We start from the raw sequence: 13,658 nt of genomic DNA on the forward strand, positions 1-13,658 counted from the left end.
TAAAGAGACACAAACATGATTGGGGTAGAGAGTCAATATTCCTCTCTTACAATAGTTCACAAGCCAAGGGAATCCCTCAAAGGTGTAGATTTTTTTTAAAAGATTTCATTTATTTATTTGACAGAGAGAGACCGCAAGGAGGCAGGGAGGCAGGCAGAAAGAGATGGAAGCAGGCTCCCCACTGAGCAGAGAGCCCGATGCGGGGCTCGATCTCAGGACCCTGAGATCATGACCTGAGCCGAAGGGAGAGGCTCAAGATGTAGATTTTAACCAAAGATTCACAGACTCGACAGGACTGACATTTGTATGACAAAAACCATCACAGAAAGAAATAGAAAAATCTGAATGCTTCTAGAAATACTAAAGAAATAGAATCTATGATGTAAAAACTTCTTAAGAAGAAATCAAAGAATTTGCTAACGGGTTTTAACAAACATTTAAGGAATAGTTAGCACCAATATTACATGAATGCTTTGAAAAGACAGAAAATGCGGCAACATTTCCCAGCTCACGTTAAGAGGCCTCCACAGCCTGGATACCCAAACTACCCTCCCAGATATATACTCAGGAGAAACGCTCACGTACACTCGGTGAAGGACATGTGTGTTCATTGCATTGCTACACATAATAGCCAAAACCCACTCTTTCGGAAACACTCAGCTGTACATCGGGAAGCTGTGTGCCCGCCGTAGAAAACATAGCAGGGATACCAACTAGACCATGCCTGCTCACAATGAAATGGGTGGCTGTCACTCACTTGCACAGCTGTTCAGCAAAGAAGATAATGTGCAGTATACTACCATTTCTATAAAGCTTAAAAACAGGCAAAAATGAGCCTGTGGAAGCAGAGATTGGAGGGGTTATTCTAAGCCCCTGTGCCTTTGCACGTGCTTTCCTCCCTACCACATGCGTACAAGCATCCCCGGTACAGAGTGGCCCCCCCCACGTCCCTGAGGTAACGGACGGAGGCTGTTGGTGCCCAGTACTGCACAGCTGTGCACTCCTGTGAGCAGGCTGCTGCTTCCAGTGTTGGTTAGTGTCTGACCCGGAGTCTTGGAGGAATGTCAAATCTTTGCAGTGTTTACATGCAGGAGGGAAAAGAATGTCATCCCTGTGCCGAGACCACCGTGCCAGAACAGGACACAGGACTCCCAAAGCTGTGCTGTCCCCTTGACTGGCTGCTTCCTTGCTGTATGACTGAAACCATCAACTTAAAGCCAAATCCTCTCACTTGTGGCAAGGAGCCTGAGCCTGAAGAGGGTGGGTATGACCAACTTCCCCTACACCTACCCCATTACGAACTTCGTCCTGCCAAAGGACAGAACCTAGTCCAGAGATCAGAGGGAGCTCTGCATTCCAGAGCGCAGGTCTCTGCTGTGTTACAAACTGTCAGTTACATAAGCACTCGCACACACCCAGAGCAGCCTAGCCCTCCAACACTCCTACTCCACCCTAAATGGGTTGTACCTCACTTGAGGGGAGGTTGGGGGAAAACCCAGTGTGCTTTTATGTTCACAACGTGCATTTTTCTGTATGTGCCTCACATTTCAATAAACAAGATATTTTTTAAAGGAACATATTTACAGAAGTAGAGTAGGAACAGGGACTCCACCCGAAAATACTCCTGGGCAACATCTCACAAACCCATCCTGGGGTTTCTGTCTTCGGCCCCTCTGTTCCTGTTTCCTGAGACCCTCTATGTTGAGACGCTGCAAAAGGCATTGAGGAGAAGGCAAAATGGACCCAGAGGCGGGCATTTCAGAAGACATGTCGTTCAGTGGGGATAAGCATATGGGACAGGTGGGAAGGGACTGGATCAAGAGGACAGACTGCACCCTTGAGATGTGCAAGAGTGGTCCCCTCTGGGAGGGGACGAGGGGAAACTGGGGGGGGGGGCGGAGTCCTTCTACATACCACAAATCCCAAATTCAACGTCAGCTGAGTTTAAAAATAAAGATGTAAGTTCCCGTGAATCCCACGCGGCCTGCCTTGTGGCCCACGTTCTGTGTGGGAGGGGGTACAGCCACATGTATGGTGGTGGTCTCCACGCCCGGATTCACAGGGGTCTCAAAGTCAACAACACATCCCCCAAGCTCCTCACTGGTTCTCACAAAGGGGATCAAACAGTCTCAGGGCCAAAGTTTTGTTTCAAGTAGTTCTCTTTATCAATTACAAGAATTTCAGGAAACAAATCTAAGAGGTTATGGCATAGAAAGGAATAAAATGAAAGCAGACCATTTCAGCAGCTTTCCAAAAAATGTAACTGTTGTGGTAGGCCAGGGAGCCAGTGCCTGAGTCAGCCCAGTGGAGCCCTACTGGTGTCCGGTGATGAATTCTAACCCTCACACCAGATTCCCACTCAAAGTGCCTTGTTTTGTGCTGTGTGAACTTGCATCATCAGTCTTTGGAGCCGCGTGTGTCGGCATTTACCTGCTCCGAGTCTGGGTTCCTCACTGCTCAGAGGGAGGGACTTGGGTGGCGCTAGTGTCCAGACGAAAATGACGGTGCCGGTCACCACGGGGAAGGCCACCCCAGGTCAGCTGGTTCCAGGCCCTGTGCGCCACCATCTCCTGTAAAGGCCACCGGAGGAGCGGCTCTCTGGGGTCTCATTAGCGGCTCTGGGATGCAGTTCCCTTGTTTGCAAACTTCATCTGCCAAAATGTCAATTCTGAGAGCTGGGGACCAGCCCACCACTTTCTCCTTGATAAGCAGCCAAAATGAAGTCATAGCATTCAGGGACCCCAGCGCGTAAGCGTTGTTCGAGCAAGAACACCTGCATTGCGCGCTCGGACACTGCACTCACCCTGGGCCCCGCCCCGACAGTGCTTGGCTAGGGACACAAAGACAGAGACGGCAGGACTGGGCGGTGGACGCGCCGGGCAGCAGGCGGCTCTAACGGATGCGGGCTTCTCCCTCCTCTGAACAACCCAGCTGCGTCACGCCCGGATGCCCGGGACCTGTGCTGCCCCGAGTGTTGTCCCACCTGTGGCTCCAGCCGCAGCTTGGCCCGGCTCGGCCCTCCGTCCTCCGGGCGCCCACAGGGACGCCGGCCCACAGAAGGGCTCCCAGAGCGCGGGAAACGGATTTTGGAGGCGCCGGTCGCGGCCAGCGCGCTGTGGCTGCAAAGCAGCGGGACGGGACAATGTCCACGAAAGCGGCTACAGCAAAGCTTCGCCCGAAGCCGCGCGTGTTCTCTTGAGCACCTCCCACCCCTCGGGCCGTCGTCCTGGCTCCCTGCGGCCGCCCTCAGGCCTTTCCTCCCGCGTCGGTCGCGCCCAGCTTCCCACCTCCGGCCGCGGGCGGGGCGCTCCGGGGACACCGGCCTCCCCTCCCGGCCGCTCCTCGCGGGCCCGGCCGCCCCGCCGCTTCCCGCACGAGGGTCCCTGCGGGTCGCAGCCCCGGCAGCTACGACGCAGCCGGGCACGGGGCTCCACAAGACGCGCTTCCCGAACGGACGCGCGGGGACGGGGCCGTCAGGAGGTCTGGACGGTGCAGAGAAACGAGCGTCGCCCCGGATCACGCGCGGTCCCGGCGGTAACCCGACCTTCCGCACGGATCTGTCCTCGCGTCCGTCTGCGCTACGTTCCGTCCGGCTCCACCCACGGGGCGGGGCGGCGCGGAGGACCGCGGGGCGCCCGCCCGGCCCCAGCCTCACTCCCCGTCGCCCGACGGAGCCCCCGGCGCCGTCCCCTTAGGTCACCGCCGGGGCCGGACGTCCGAGGCGCACCTGCCAGGCCGGACGCGGGGGATGCCGCGCCGGGACCACCGCTCCGCGCCGCCGCCACGTGGGAGCCGCGAGACCCGCGCACTCCACTCACGCGGAGCGCAGCCCGCTTTCGCCCCACGCGAGTCCCCGCCCCCGACGCCCAGGCCCCTCCCCCGCGCCGAGCCTGCGGCCGCCCCACACGAAGCCCCGCCCCGCCCCGCAGAGCCCGCCTTCGCCCCACGCGAGGCCCCGCCCCACCGCCCGTCCCGACGCCGCAGCAAGAACGCGCCCCGCCAGGCTCCGCCCCTGTCGGGAGTGGGCTGTCCCTCTCGCAGCCTGTCTTCTGGAGGTCAGTAACTCCTGCGGTCTGTGCCCGGGGTTCGCTCTTATCGGCGCCGACCTTGGTCGGGTCGCCTGTGAACACGCACCGGGCGCTCCTGCGGCCACGCTGCCAGGGTAGACGCGAGGTCCTGAAGTGACACTGGAGAGCAGGGTGCATGGGGAGGGGAAGCGGTTTCCGGTGGGGGTGGGGGCTGGCGGGGCGAGGGGGCCTTTCCGGGGCTGGAAGTCGGCGCGTGCCGGTGGCGTCAGAGCGTCCAAGTGCGCCCGCGCGTGCGCACCTGCGCATTGGCTGCCTCCCGGGGCATGCTGGGAGTCCCTGCGCTGGGGCGTCAGGTGCGCGCGCCGGCTCTGCGTGCGGTTTGGTTCTCCGCGCGCCTTCTCGAGGCTCGGCGGGAGACCGCGGTCTGTCGGCGCCCGGCGCGGTGCGCAAGCAGGGCCCGGCTAAGCCATCTCCCCCCAAGTTGAGTAACCCTCGACCTTGTTCCCCAGAGAACATCCGCCCCCTCCCGGGGTGGGCAGCTCTGGGAGAGGACTCTCCTGGCTCCCCGCCTAGGACTCTGGGCCTCGGGCACGGCCATCACCCCGCCGGGCAGCGCCGCCCCTGTCCGGGCACCCGAGAACCCTGGGGAGAGCTGGGGGTACTCACGTGGGGAGGATAGAACTTAACCAAGTAGGACGGCACCTCGGGGGACTCACTGAAACCGGAAAGGGGAGCCCAGGCCTTGGGCGCTCCTGCGCTGGCGTCCCCGGCGCGGGGACGCGCGAGCGTGGGGGAGGCTGCTAGGCTTCGCAGCATTTCCGGTGGGCAGTGGCTTGGAAGGATCCCCGAACCGGGGAAGCCCCTCTCTGGGGTGGCGTACTGGGACGGTACCGCGGGAAGGCGGGACGCGGTCTGGATGGCCGCTGTGTGGCTCGGCTGCGCTCGGGCATTTGCGCGATGTGACCGGGAAGGCTACACTGTGTGGGGCGCCTGCCTGGCCCTGGTCGTGATCCCAGAATCCTGGGGGGGGGGGGGGGAGTCCCACATCGGGCTCCCGGCCAGATACGGAGTCTGCTGCTTCTCTTTGTCCCTGCGCCTGCCACTACCCCTGCTGCTGCACTCGCTCTTTTCTCTGACAAGCAAGTAAATAAAATATTAAAAAAAAAAAGTTTTTACAGAGTTAGACTGTGTTCATTATTGGTCAGTGTACCTGTGTATTCATGTACACATTGTCCACGCAGCTCTTCCGAAGTGGAAACCATAGTTCATCGTGTGTCAGTTTCCTGCCTCCGCTGTGACCCGTTGTCAAGGAGTCTCTTACTTTACGGTTCTGGAGCTCAGAAGTGGGAAATGGGCGCTAGGGAGTTAAATCCAAGTATCCGTAGGCCTGGTTCCTTCCGGAGTTTCCAGGGGAGAACCTGCTGCCTTCCCGTCTTCAGAGCCCAGCCACTCCAGCCGTTGCTTCCCTTGTCACATCTGATTTTGACCTTTTGCCTCCATTCTATAAGGACCTCATGACTACTTTGGGCCTACCCAAGTCATCCAGGACAATCTTCCCATCTCAAAACCCTTACTTAGTCACACTGTAAAGACTCCTTTGCTGGGTAAGGTAGAGATTTGGACATACTCTCTTTGATCATTACTCTACCTACCATTACAAATGTTTCTTTTAAGAAAATGTGAGTACAGAGGAGTAGGAGCACATACTGAGATGTCAGAGCCTTTGTGTCTGGAACGTGGACATGCTAGGACTTTCCATTTTCTTTTTTCTTAAAGATTTCATTTATTTATTTGAGAGAGAGCAAGAGAATGAGCTGGGACAGAGGGAGAGGGAGAAGGAGGCTCCCCATTGAGCAGGGAGCCGGATGTGGGGCTCAATCCCAGGACCCTGGGATCATGACCTGAGCCGAAGACAGAGGCTTAACCCACTGAGCCACCCAGACACCCCTCTAAATAAATAAATCTTAAAAAAAAAAAAAAAAAAGTTAGAAAAAAGTTCAACCTGACAGCTTGACCTGCTCTGAGGAGCTCATGGTGGCCCTGGGGTGGTTGCCTCTGCCTTAGCCTGCCTCTCTGAATCCACTGGGTTCTCTGGGACCCCTGGCCCCGCACTGGTGGCCCAGACCCCCTTGTCCATTGGAGCCCAGCAAGTCACCCAAGCAAGGATTGACCCAGCCAAATATTCTCCCGGATTGAATAACCCTCACTTTATTTCCCCAGAGAACCTAATCCCCAGGCAACAGGTCAGCTCCCAGTGTCCTCAGCCCCCATCCCATACTGTGCTGCCCGCTGGTGGTCACAAAGATGGGGTCAGGTCTGCAGTGAGCACCTGCGTTTATGAAACTGAACACCAAGGCACCTCCCTCCCAGCCTGCCCCAGCCTCTGGGCCTCAGCCCCCAGAGGCTCGCTGGTACTGGGGAGGAGACCTACCCGACCTCTGCCCTGGCCCTCCAGCACTCATCCCCGACTTGTTTTTAATCCTGCGTTATCCCCTGCCTTGCACTTTCCACACTGTAAATGCTATTAATTTATTTTTGGATTTCATGCGTTCCCCACATTGGACTGTGAGCTCCGCGGGGTCCGAGACCTTCGCTCTGCCTTGCTCACCAGCGTAGCCCAAGCGCCCAGCATAGCGCTCGGCACTCAGGAGGTGCTGGGTTAGCCTCGAGGCCGTGAACGCCTGTGTGACGAGGACGCATCCGGCAACCCCGCTGTAGCCCGTGTCCAAGTCCGCGCGCAGCCTCCGCCGGTGCGCCCGGGAGCGCGGACACGCGAGCTCCGCTGTGCGCGCCCGGGGCGGGGGCGGGGGCGACCTCGTCCGGCGGATGATGCAGAGAGCCCCCGACCCCCCTCAGGGGTTTTCCAAATACGGTCTTGTCCCGCCTGTTTATGAAACCCGAGGTGCCCTGGAAGCTCTTTCCCTGCGGGCCGCGGTGTTCCTAGCGGGCAGAGGTCCGGGCTTCCTTCTTGGGATGCCGGCGCTTGCGTGAGGTCCTGCGTCGGAGCTGCCGCGTCCACGGAGCGCCCTGCACGGTGGTGCGGCTCCTGTGTCCTGGGGGGCGGGCGGGTCACCCCCGTGCTCCGCCGGCGTCCCGGGCCGTCCCCGGCCTTTCGCCCCGCCTGCGGCCCGCCCCAGCGCGTGACCCCGCCCCGGGACGTGGGGCGGACCGCACCCGGGCACAACGGAAGCGGAGGCTCGGCGGCCGGTGAGCGGCGCGGGGCCGGCGTGCCGGGGGGCGGGCGGGGGAGCGGGGCTGGTGGGCGGCGGGTGCCTGCTCGCGGGGTGACCCCGCGCCGGCCCGGGACAAATGCGTCGTCTCCGGCGCGCGCGGAGGTGGGTGGCGGCCCTGGGCGGCCTCGGGCGGACCCCGGCGCGTCCCTGGCCGCCGCCCGCGCCTCGCACAGGTAACCGCGCGGCCCGCCGCCGCCTGCGCGGGGCTCCGCGGGCCCAAGACGCCCCTGCCTTGCGGTCCGGCTCGGCGCGGGCTGAGGGCACCACCACCCTGCTCCTGGCCTCGGGGCGCGGCCCTTTCTCACACGTGAAAGCATTAAGTGCCCTTCGGGACCTTGGGGAGCAGCCCAGCTGCTGGGGGTCTTGATTCCGGGAGAAACAGGGCGTCGCGGCGCCTTCGCTGCGCGTCTTCGGCTTCTTAGGGTTCTCGAAGGGATCCGCGATGCACAGAGGTTCAGAAGAGCCCCCGAGTCCCAATGCCGGCGAAGAGGCTTCCCCAGGGTCTGGTCGAGCCCGGGGCGGGGTGGAGTGTGCGGGCGCTCGGCGGCTCCGTCCGGCTTTCCCGTCCTCGTTCTTAACCTCGGATCGCCGGGGCAGAGCCCAGCCCCCCGACGGCGGGCCGCACGGTGAGGGAGGGTCCCACTGAACTCGCCCCTCCCTCCCGGTCTCCAGGGGCGATGACTAAGGATTGTGGAGTGGCTGATTTACTGACCACACCCTGGGCTCGGGGCAGGCGGGTCTGGGTTGTGCTCACGTGGCCCGGGCAGTGGGCTGGGCAAACTCTGGCTTCCTCCTTTGGTTGCTTGTGTGACCTGGCCAGTTAGAGACCTCCGACCCTCAGTATTTCCCCGCTGGCCCATCAGTTAGGGTGTGCACTGGGGGATCTCGTCTGCTGGCTGGCACTCAGAGTCTTTACTGGTCTGTCCCCCCACTGGCTGTAGGCTCTGAGCCCGCCTGGATGGAGGCGGGGATTCCTCCCTTGAGCACCGCCAGGCCCGGCTAGGCACGGCCAGGAACACAGATGAGGCAGTGTTCCTAGGAAACTGCGGTTTCACAGAACCAGGAGCCTCTTGCAGGCTTCAGTCAGCGTGTTTGTCCCGGCCTTTCTGAAGGGCGGCTGAATGTCCCGGTGTGAATCCTTCCTGGGCTTTCTGATTACTCTTGAATGAAACCCAGCTCTCTTCTCTGGCTCCCGCCTTCAGGGCCTCGGGAACACCCCTGTGCAGTTAGCATCCACCTAGAACTCTGGTACACTAGACAGTTAATCAGTTCTTGGGGCTCTGTGCTGTCCCTGGTGAGGTGTTTCAGGGCACGTGACCTGCTCCCATGCCAGCCTCATTTGCCAAAGTCCTGCCTGATTTCTCCGTGGGCCTGGGCTGACCCAGGGTGGGGCAGAGGACGTGTTCCGGCTTGTTTGGAGTCCCTAGAAAGGAATTGTGGACATAGACACCGAGTGGCCACCCATGTGTGCAACACCAGAGTGCAGGCCAGTGGGCCTGGGGTCTCCCCTTTACCTCCTCATCCCTTTCCAGGGCAGTTGACCTGTGGCTGGTGACCCTTGAGGAGCTGTTAGCTGGCCACAGGCACCTGTCCTCCCACCAGCTGCTTCAGGGTGGCGAGGCTCAGGCCCATGCTCCTTAAATGCCAGGTGGGCGGGGGGCACTGCTCCGGTTGCTGGCCCTTGTGCCCCACCAGCTGGGGTCTCCACACTGTGGTGTCACCAGGCAAGTGAGAGATCGCAGCTTCAGATGGCCAGCACTAGTCCTGGCGCTCCTGGGTAGGCAGGGCCCATAGAGCAGAGTGCAGGAGGTTGAGACGTGAGGCTGCTGCTGTTCCTCTGTGGTGGCCTTTGTCTGGGGAGCCGAGTGGCTGCAGCCTCCCTTTGCCTGCCCTGATTTGTGCTCCTGGAGGCTGAGGTGGAGAAGGGCACTGGCCAAGGGAGTGGCTCTGGCTTCTGAAACACCAGCACCCCCCTCCCCCGCCTTGGGGGTCCCGTTACGACTCCTTTCCGTCTGCTGGCTCTCTGGCCTGTCACATACTGAGAGTTTGGCTGAGATGTTCTCCTCTCTCTGCCTTCTGTCTAGAAAACACTTGGGCTCGAACCATGAACCTCGACATCCAGTGTCAGGAGCTGAGTGATGCCCGGTGGACAGAGCTCCTGCCTCTGATGCAGCAGTACGAGGTGGTCAGGTAGAAGCCAGCCGCTTGGTGTGCGGGCGTGGGGATGGCGCACGGGCTCCCCCTCCCACTGCCGCTGGGCTGCGAAAGCACGGTTTATGGACTCGCTGTGAATTGTTAATGATTCTCACACGCACGAGATGTTACTGTACTTTCTTCCCGCTCTCTGAAAACGTCAGCCTCTTCCTGGCTGAGGCGGCGTGGCCTGGGCTTGGCATAGAGGCTCTGAGGGCTTGTCCCCTTGCTGCAGGGGGCTCAGGCGCCGTCCCTGCTATCGGTGGGCTGGGAAATGGGAGTCAAGACTGGGTTTGGTTGTTGAGTTCTCCTGGTGTGTCCCTCTGAGGCACAGGGTCCTTTTCCCAGCATTTCCTCTGTTCGGTTTTCCTGCGGAGATAGATGATGCTGCACGGAAGGTGTGGGGAGCATGGGGCCCCACACAGGCCTCTGGTGATGCCGGGCCTGCAGCAAAAGCCTCGTGAGATAATCCACACACTTTTCTGCTTCTTTTCTTTAAGCTTATTTTTTTAAATGACCTGTATGCCCCTGTGGGGCTTGAACTCACCACGCATGGATCAAGGGTCACTCATGGGCTCCTCTGACTGAGCCACCTGGGAGCTGTCCCTCCCCCAGGTTGAGCTCTTGGCCCACGAATGGGCCAGGACCTGTCGTGTGTGGTGACTTGGCGTCCTGTCCACAGGCTGGACGACTGTGGCCTCACGGAGGAGCGGTGCAAGGACATCTGCTCTGCCCTCCAGGCCAACCCCTCCCTGACTGAGCTGAGCCTTTGCACCAACGAACTGGGTGACGGCGGGGTGCGCCTGGTGCTCCAGGGCCTGCAGAGCCCGGGCTGCAAGATCCAGAAGCTCAGGTGATCTGGTGTGACCCACGTGGTCCAGAGGCGTGCCCCATCCCTGGCTCAGGTCCGAACCTGCTTGGACAGTCCTGGAGCATGGGGGCCCTTCCTGCCTCGGCCGAGGCCCCCGGTTCCCCTGGGGTGTGGTCGTGCCACAGCCCCGCCTGTCATTCCTGAGCGCTGGGCCCAGCTTCCTCTGGACCTCACAGTGCCTCTGAGCAGCCCCTCTTGTGCTCTGTCCTGGGCCAGGAGACCCCAGAGCCCTGGCCCTCTTATGGGGCTGTGCTTGGTGGGCTCCCTTGGGTACGGGATTGGCCAGAGCTGACGGGGGCCGTGCTCATGGCCAGCTTGGCTGTACTGCAGCCTCCAGAACTGCTGCCTGACCAAAGCCGGCTGTGGCGTCCTGCCCGGCGTGCTGCGCTCCGTGCCCACCCTGCGGGAGCTGCACCTCAGCAACAACCCACTGGAGGACACGGGCCTGCAGCTGCTGTGCGAGGGCCTCCTGGACCCCCAGTGCCACCTGGAGAACCTGCAGTGAGTGTGCAGCAGACCACCCCCCACCCTGGCTGCGGGGAGCCGTGAGCAAGGGGCTCTTGGAGACTGCAGCCAGCTGTCCCCGGTGCTGCTGGGACCGTGGGCCGACGCCAAGAGTGGGCCTGGCAACCCACAGCAAGCTCCCTTGGGCCGGGCGAGGGAGGTGGCGGCTGGAGCCCGCAAGGGAGGCTGGTGTCTCTCCCCCAGCTCTAGGGCATCCTGGGCTGGGAGGCCCTGCTGCCCCCCGGGTCTCATGGGCCCCGCAGCCCGGGGCAGGAGAGGCCATCCTGGCAGGGCTCCCTGGGTGGGTGTTCTGACCCCCGCCCATCCCCAGGCTGGAGTACTGCAACCTGACCGCTGCCAGCTGTGTGTCCCTGGCCTCCGCGCTCAAGGCCAAGCAGCACTTCAAGGCGCTTGCGGTGAGCAACAATGAGATCGAGGAGGCTGGCGTGCGGGCGCTGTGCCAGGGCCTAGTGGGCTCTGCCTGCCAGCTGGAGGCGCTCAGGTAAGTGCTGGGCCTGGCGGGCGGGAGGCAGGTGCGGCGGGTGCTGCAGGGCTGTCTCCCCGGCCCAGCCGGCCCTCGGTGCTTCCAGGCTGGAGAACTGCGGCCTCACGGCGGCCAGCTGTGAGGACCTCCGTGGGGTCGTGGCCGCCAAGCCCTCGCTTCAGGTCCTGGACCTCGGTGACAACAAGCTGGGTGACCAGGGCGTCGCCACGCTGTGCTCCAGCCTGCTGCGCTCCAGCTGCCAGATCCGGGTCCTGTGGTGAGTGTGCCTTCGGCCTGCACCCTTGGGGGCGCGGCCTTGGGGGCCCTGCCGTGACCTGTCCCCTGGGCCTGCAGGCTCTGGGACTGTGACATCACCGCCACCGGCTGCAGAGACCTCTGCCGCGTCGTCAGGGCCAAGCAGAGCCTGAAGGAGATGAGCCTGGCGGGCAACGTGCTGGGGGATGAGGGGGCCCGGCTGCTGTGTGAGAGCCTCCTGGAGCCCGGCTGCCGGCTGCAGTCCCTGTGGTGAGCGCGGCCGGGGGTGGTGGCCAGGGTCCCCGGGGACCCCGTGGATGCGGGAACGCGGAGGCCCCCGGGGGGGCCCAGGGCTGGGGTGGCCTGTGTGTCTGGGGGCCAGGCCTCCGCGAGGGGCTGGGGGGCAGCGGGGCGCTGGCTGTCTTTGGAGGGTGGGGGTCGGGGGCTTCCTGCTCAGGCCCCCAGGGGCCTCCGAGAGCGCCGCGCTGTGGGCCCCGCTGCTGCTGTCTCCCAGGGTGAAGTCCTGCGGCTTCACGGCCGCCTGCTGCGTCTCCTTTGGGGCGATGCTGGCCCAGAACAAGCACCTCACGGAGCTGCAGCTGAGCAACAACCAGCTGGGTGACGCGGGCGTCCGGGAGCTGTGCCAGGGTCTGCGCCAGCCGGGTGCCGCGCTGCGTGAGCTGTGGTGAGTGCGCCGGGGGCGCGAGGGCGCGTCGTGCACGGGGCGAGCCCCGCTCCCCACAGCGCACCGCGGGCCGGTCTCCCTGCTTTCTGGTCTCTGCTGCTCACTGCGGCTTCCGGGTAGGGGGTTGGTTTGCGCAGGGGCGGAGGTGGGCAGGCGGCGCTGGGCCCACCCTTCCTCGTCCTCACCCTGGAGGCCGGGAGCCTCTGTGCACCCTGTGCCTGCACCCCCGCTCTTCCGCCTCTGGTTGCCTCCTCGGCAGCCCACTGTCCACCCAGCCAGTTCCCAGTGCCCGGCGGTGAGGAAGTGAGGGGTCGGATGAGGCCCTCTGGTGCCCTCCCGTCTGTCCAGGGAGGTTCGGGCCCTAAGTCCAGGCCGTGTGAGCCTGAGGTCAGTGTGACCACTATGCCCGTGGAGGGGAGCCGTGTGCTCCTGTTGCCTTTGGCGGGCGCTCTGCATGGGGCCAACAGCACAACTCCCAAGAGCTCCCAAGCTTGAGGTCTGGGGGACGGGCCTGACCCTGTTGCTCCACATATGGTGTGCTGCGGAACCCCCCCCATCACCCTGTGATCAGCGGCAGGCCCCTTTGTCCTGATCCGTGCCCTGTCTCCGCCCAGCCTGGGGGACTGCGATGTGGCCAACGATGGCTGCGCCAGCCTGGCCTCGCTCCTGCTGGTCAACCGCAGCCTGCGGGAGCTGGACCTCAGCAACAACTGTATGAACGACCAGGGCATCCGGTGGCTGATGGAGAGCGTGGAGCAGCCCAGCTGTGTGCTGGAGCAGCTGGTGTGAGTGCTGCGTGCGGGGAGGGGGAGGCTGGAGAGGCACAGTCCCCACAAGATCCTGACCCCGCGTTCTGGCGTCCACAGCCTCTACGACATCTACTGGTCGGAGGAGACGGATGACGGCCTGCAGGCCCTGGGGGAGCGCAAGCCCGGCCTGAGGATCATCTCCTGAGCCCGGCCGCGCCCTCCTGCGGGCCTCCTAGCTTTGAACCAAGAGAGATGTTCTCAGCTTACTAATGCAAGAAAGTTCTAGACACTTTATTAAAGCACTTTTTTTTGGCAGGAGGAGTGTTATCTTTTCTGTGGGGCCCCCACCAGGCCTGGGTTGTGTGTTTCCACTGGGATCGTCCTGCAGTGCGCACACACACGTGCCTGGGACGGCCGCCTCCCTCCCGCCAGCCTGGCCGTCCCTCTGCACGGCGTCCCTCTGCATGACCTCTGACCGGAACAGACAAATGCAGTAGGGGCCCCGCCCACCCACTCCTCCGTCACCCTGGGCAACCCCTTTGTTGGGTGCAGGACCGGGCTGAGGCTGCGGGCTGGTGAGGATGACACAGAGCCGCAAGCCTCCGGCACTGGTGCGCTTGTTCTGTTTGCTCATGAAGACGACCCACACACCCTCC

General features: G+C 62.4%; 2 protein-coding genes across 13 annotated transcripts in view; one reads left to right on the forward strand and one right to left on the reverse strand.

Annotated features, from left to right (window-relative positions):
* Nucleotides 1–5,860, reverse strand: part of LOC125078620 (translation initiation factor IF-2-like) — a 24,023-nt gene extending 18,163 nt beyond the window's left edge. For 2 of the 8 annotated variants that reach the window (XR_007120931.1, XR_007120930.1), the window contains exon 1: nucleotides 2,431–5,860. Coding sequence is in view for 1 of the 8 variants with exons in the window: in XM_047691550.1 (XP_047547506.1) it covers nucleotides 3,728–4,544 (817 nt within the window). In the remaining 7 variants the exon portion in view is untranslated. Of the gene's footprint in view, nucleotide 1; nucleotides 814–1,914 lie in introns of those variants that run through there. The other 6 variants (XR_007120932.1, XR_007120927.1, XR_007120929.1 and 3 more) reach the window with 6 other exon arrangements.
* RNH1 (ribonuclease/angiogenin inhibitor 1) lies at nucleotides 3,996–13,320 on the forward strand. Of its 5 annotated transcripts, none has more exons than XM_047691545.1 (10): nucleotides 3,996–4,055; nucleotides 9,346–9,451; nucleotides 10,137–10,307; nucleotides 10,656–10,826; nucleotides 11,161–11,331; nucleotides 11,420–11,590; nucleotides 11,668–11,838; nucleotides 12,083–12,253; nucleotides 12,868–13,038; nucleotides 13,120–13,320. In XM_047691545.1, exons 2-10 carry the CDS (start codon nucleotides 9,366–9,368, stop codon nucleotides 13,205–13,207), a joined length of 1,371 nt encoding a protein of 456 aa, XP_047547501.1. In that variant the 5' UTR covers nucleotides 3,996–4,055; nucleotides 9,346–9,365; the 3' UTR covers nucleotides 13,208–13,320. The 5 variants fall into 5 exon arrangements, with proteins under 5 accessions (XP_047547501.1, XP_047547499.1, XP_047547498.1 ...); XM_047691543.1 differs by lacking the exon at nucleotides 3,996–4,055 and adding an exon at nucleotides 7,078–7,235; XM_047691542.1 differs by lacking the exon at nucleotides 3,996–4,055 and adding an exon at nucleotides 7,321–7,434.
* Nucleotides 13,321–13,658: the final 338 nt, after the last annotated feature.

The sequence above is a fragment of the Lutra lutra genome, chromosome 10, assembly GCF_902655055.1.
Source record: "Lutra lutra chromosome 10, mLutLut1.2, whole genome shotgun sequence".
In the NCBI taxonomy this organism is placed as follows: Eukaryota; Metazoa; Chordata; class Mammalia; order Carnivora; family Mustelidae; genus Lutra; species Lutra lutra.

What these genes read in the sequence shown, in the direction of transcription:
- RNH1 (XM_047691541.1), top strand. Translation starts at nt 7,704, where the DNA reads ATGCACAGAGGTTCAGAAGAGCCCCCGAGTCCCAATGCCGGCGAAGAG. An exon ending in CAGCAGTACGAGGTGGTCAG is followed by an intron (nt 9,452 to 10,136) that starts GTAGAAGCCAGC and finishes TCCTGTCCACAG; the next exon opens with GCTGGACGACTGTGGCCTCA. An exon ending in TGCCACCTGGAGAACCTGCA is followed by an intron (nt 10,827 to 11,160) that starts GTGAGTGTGCAG and finishes GCCCATCCCCAG; the next exon opens with GCTGGAGTACTGCAACCTGA.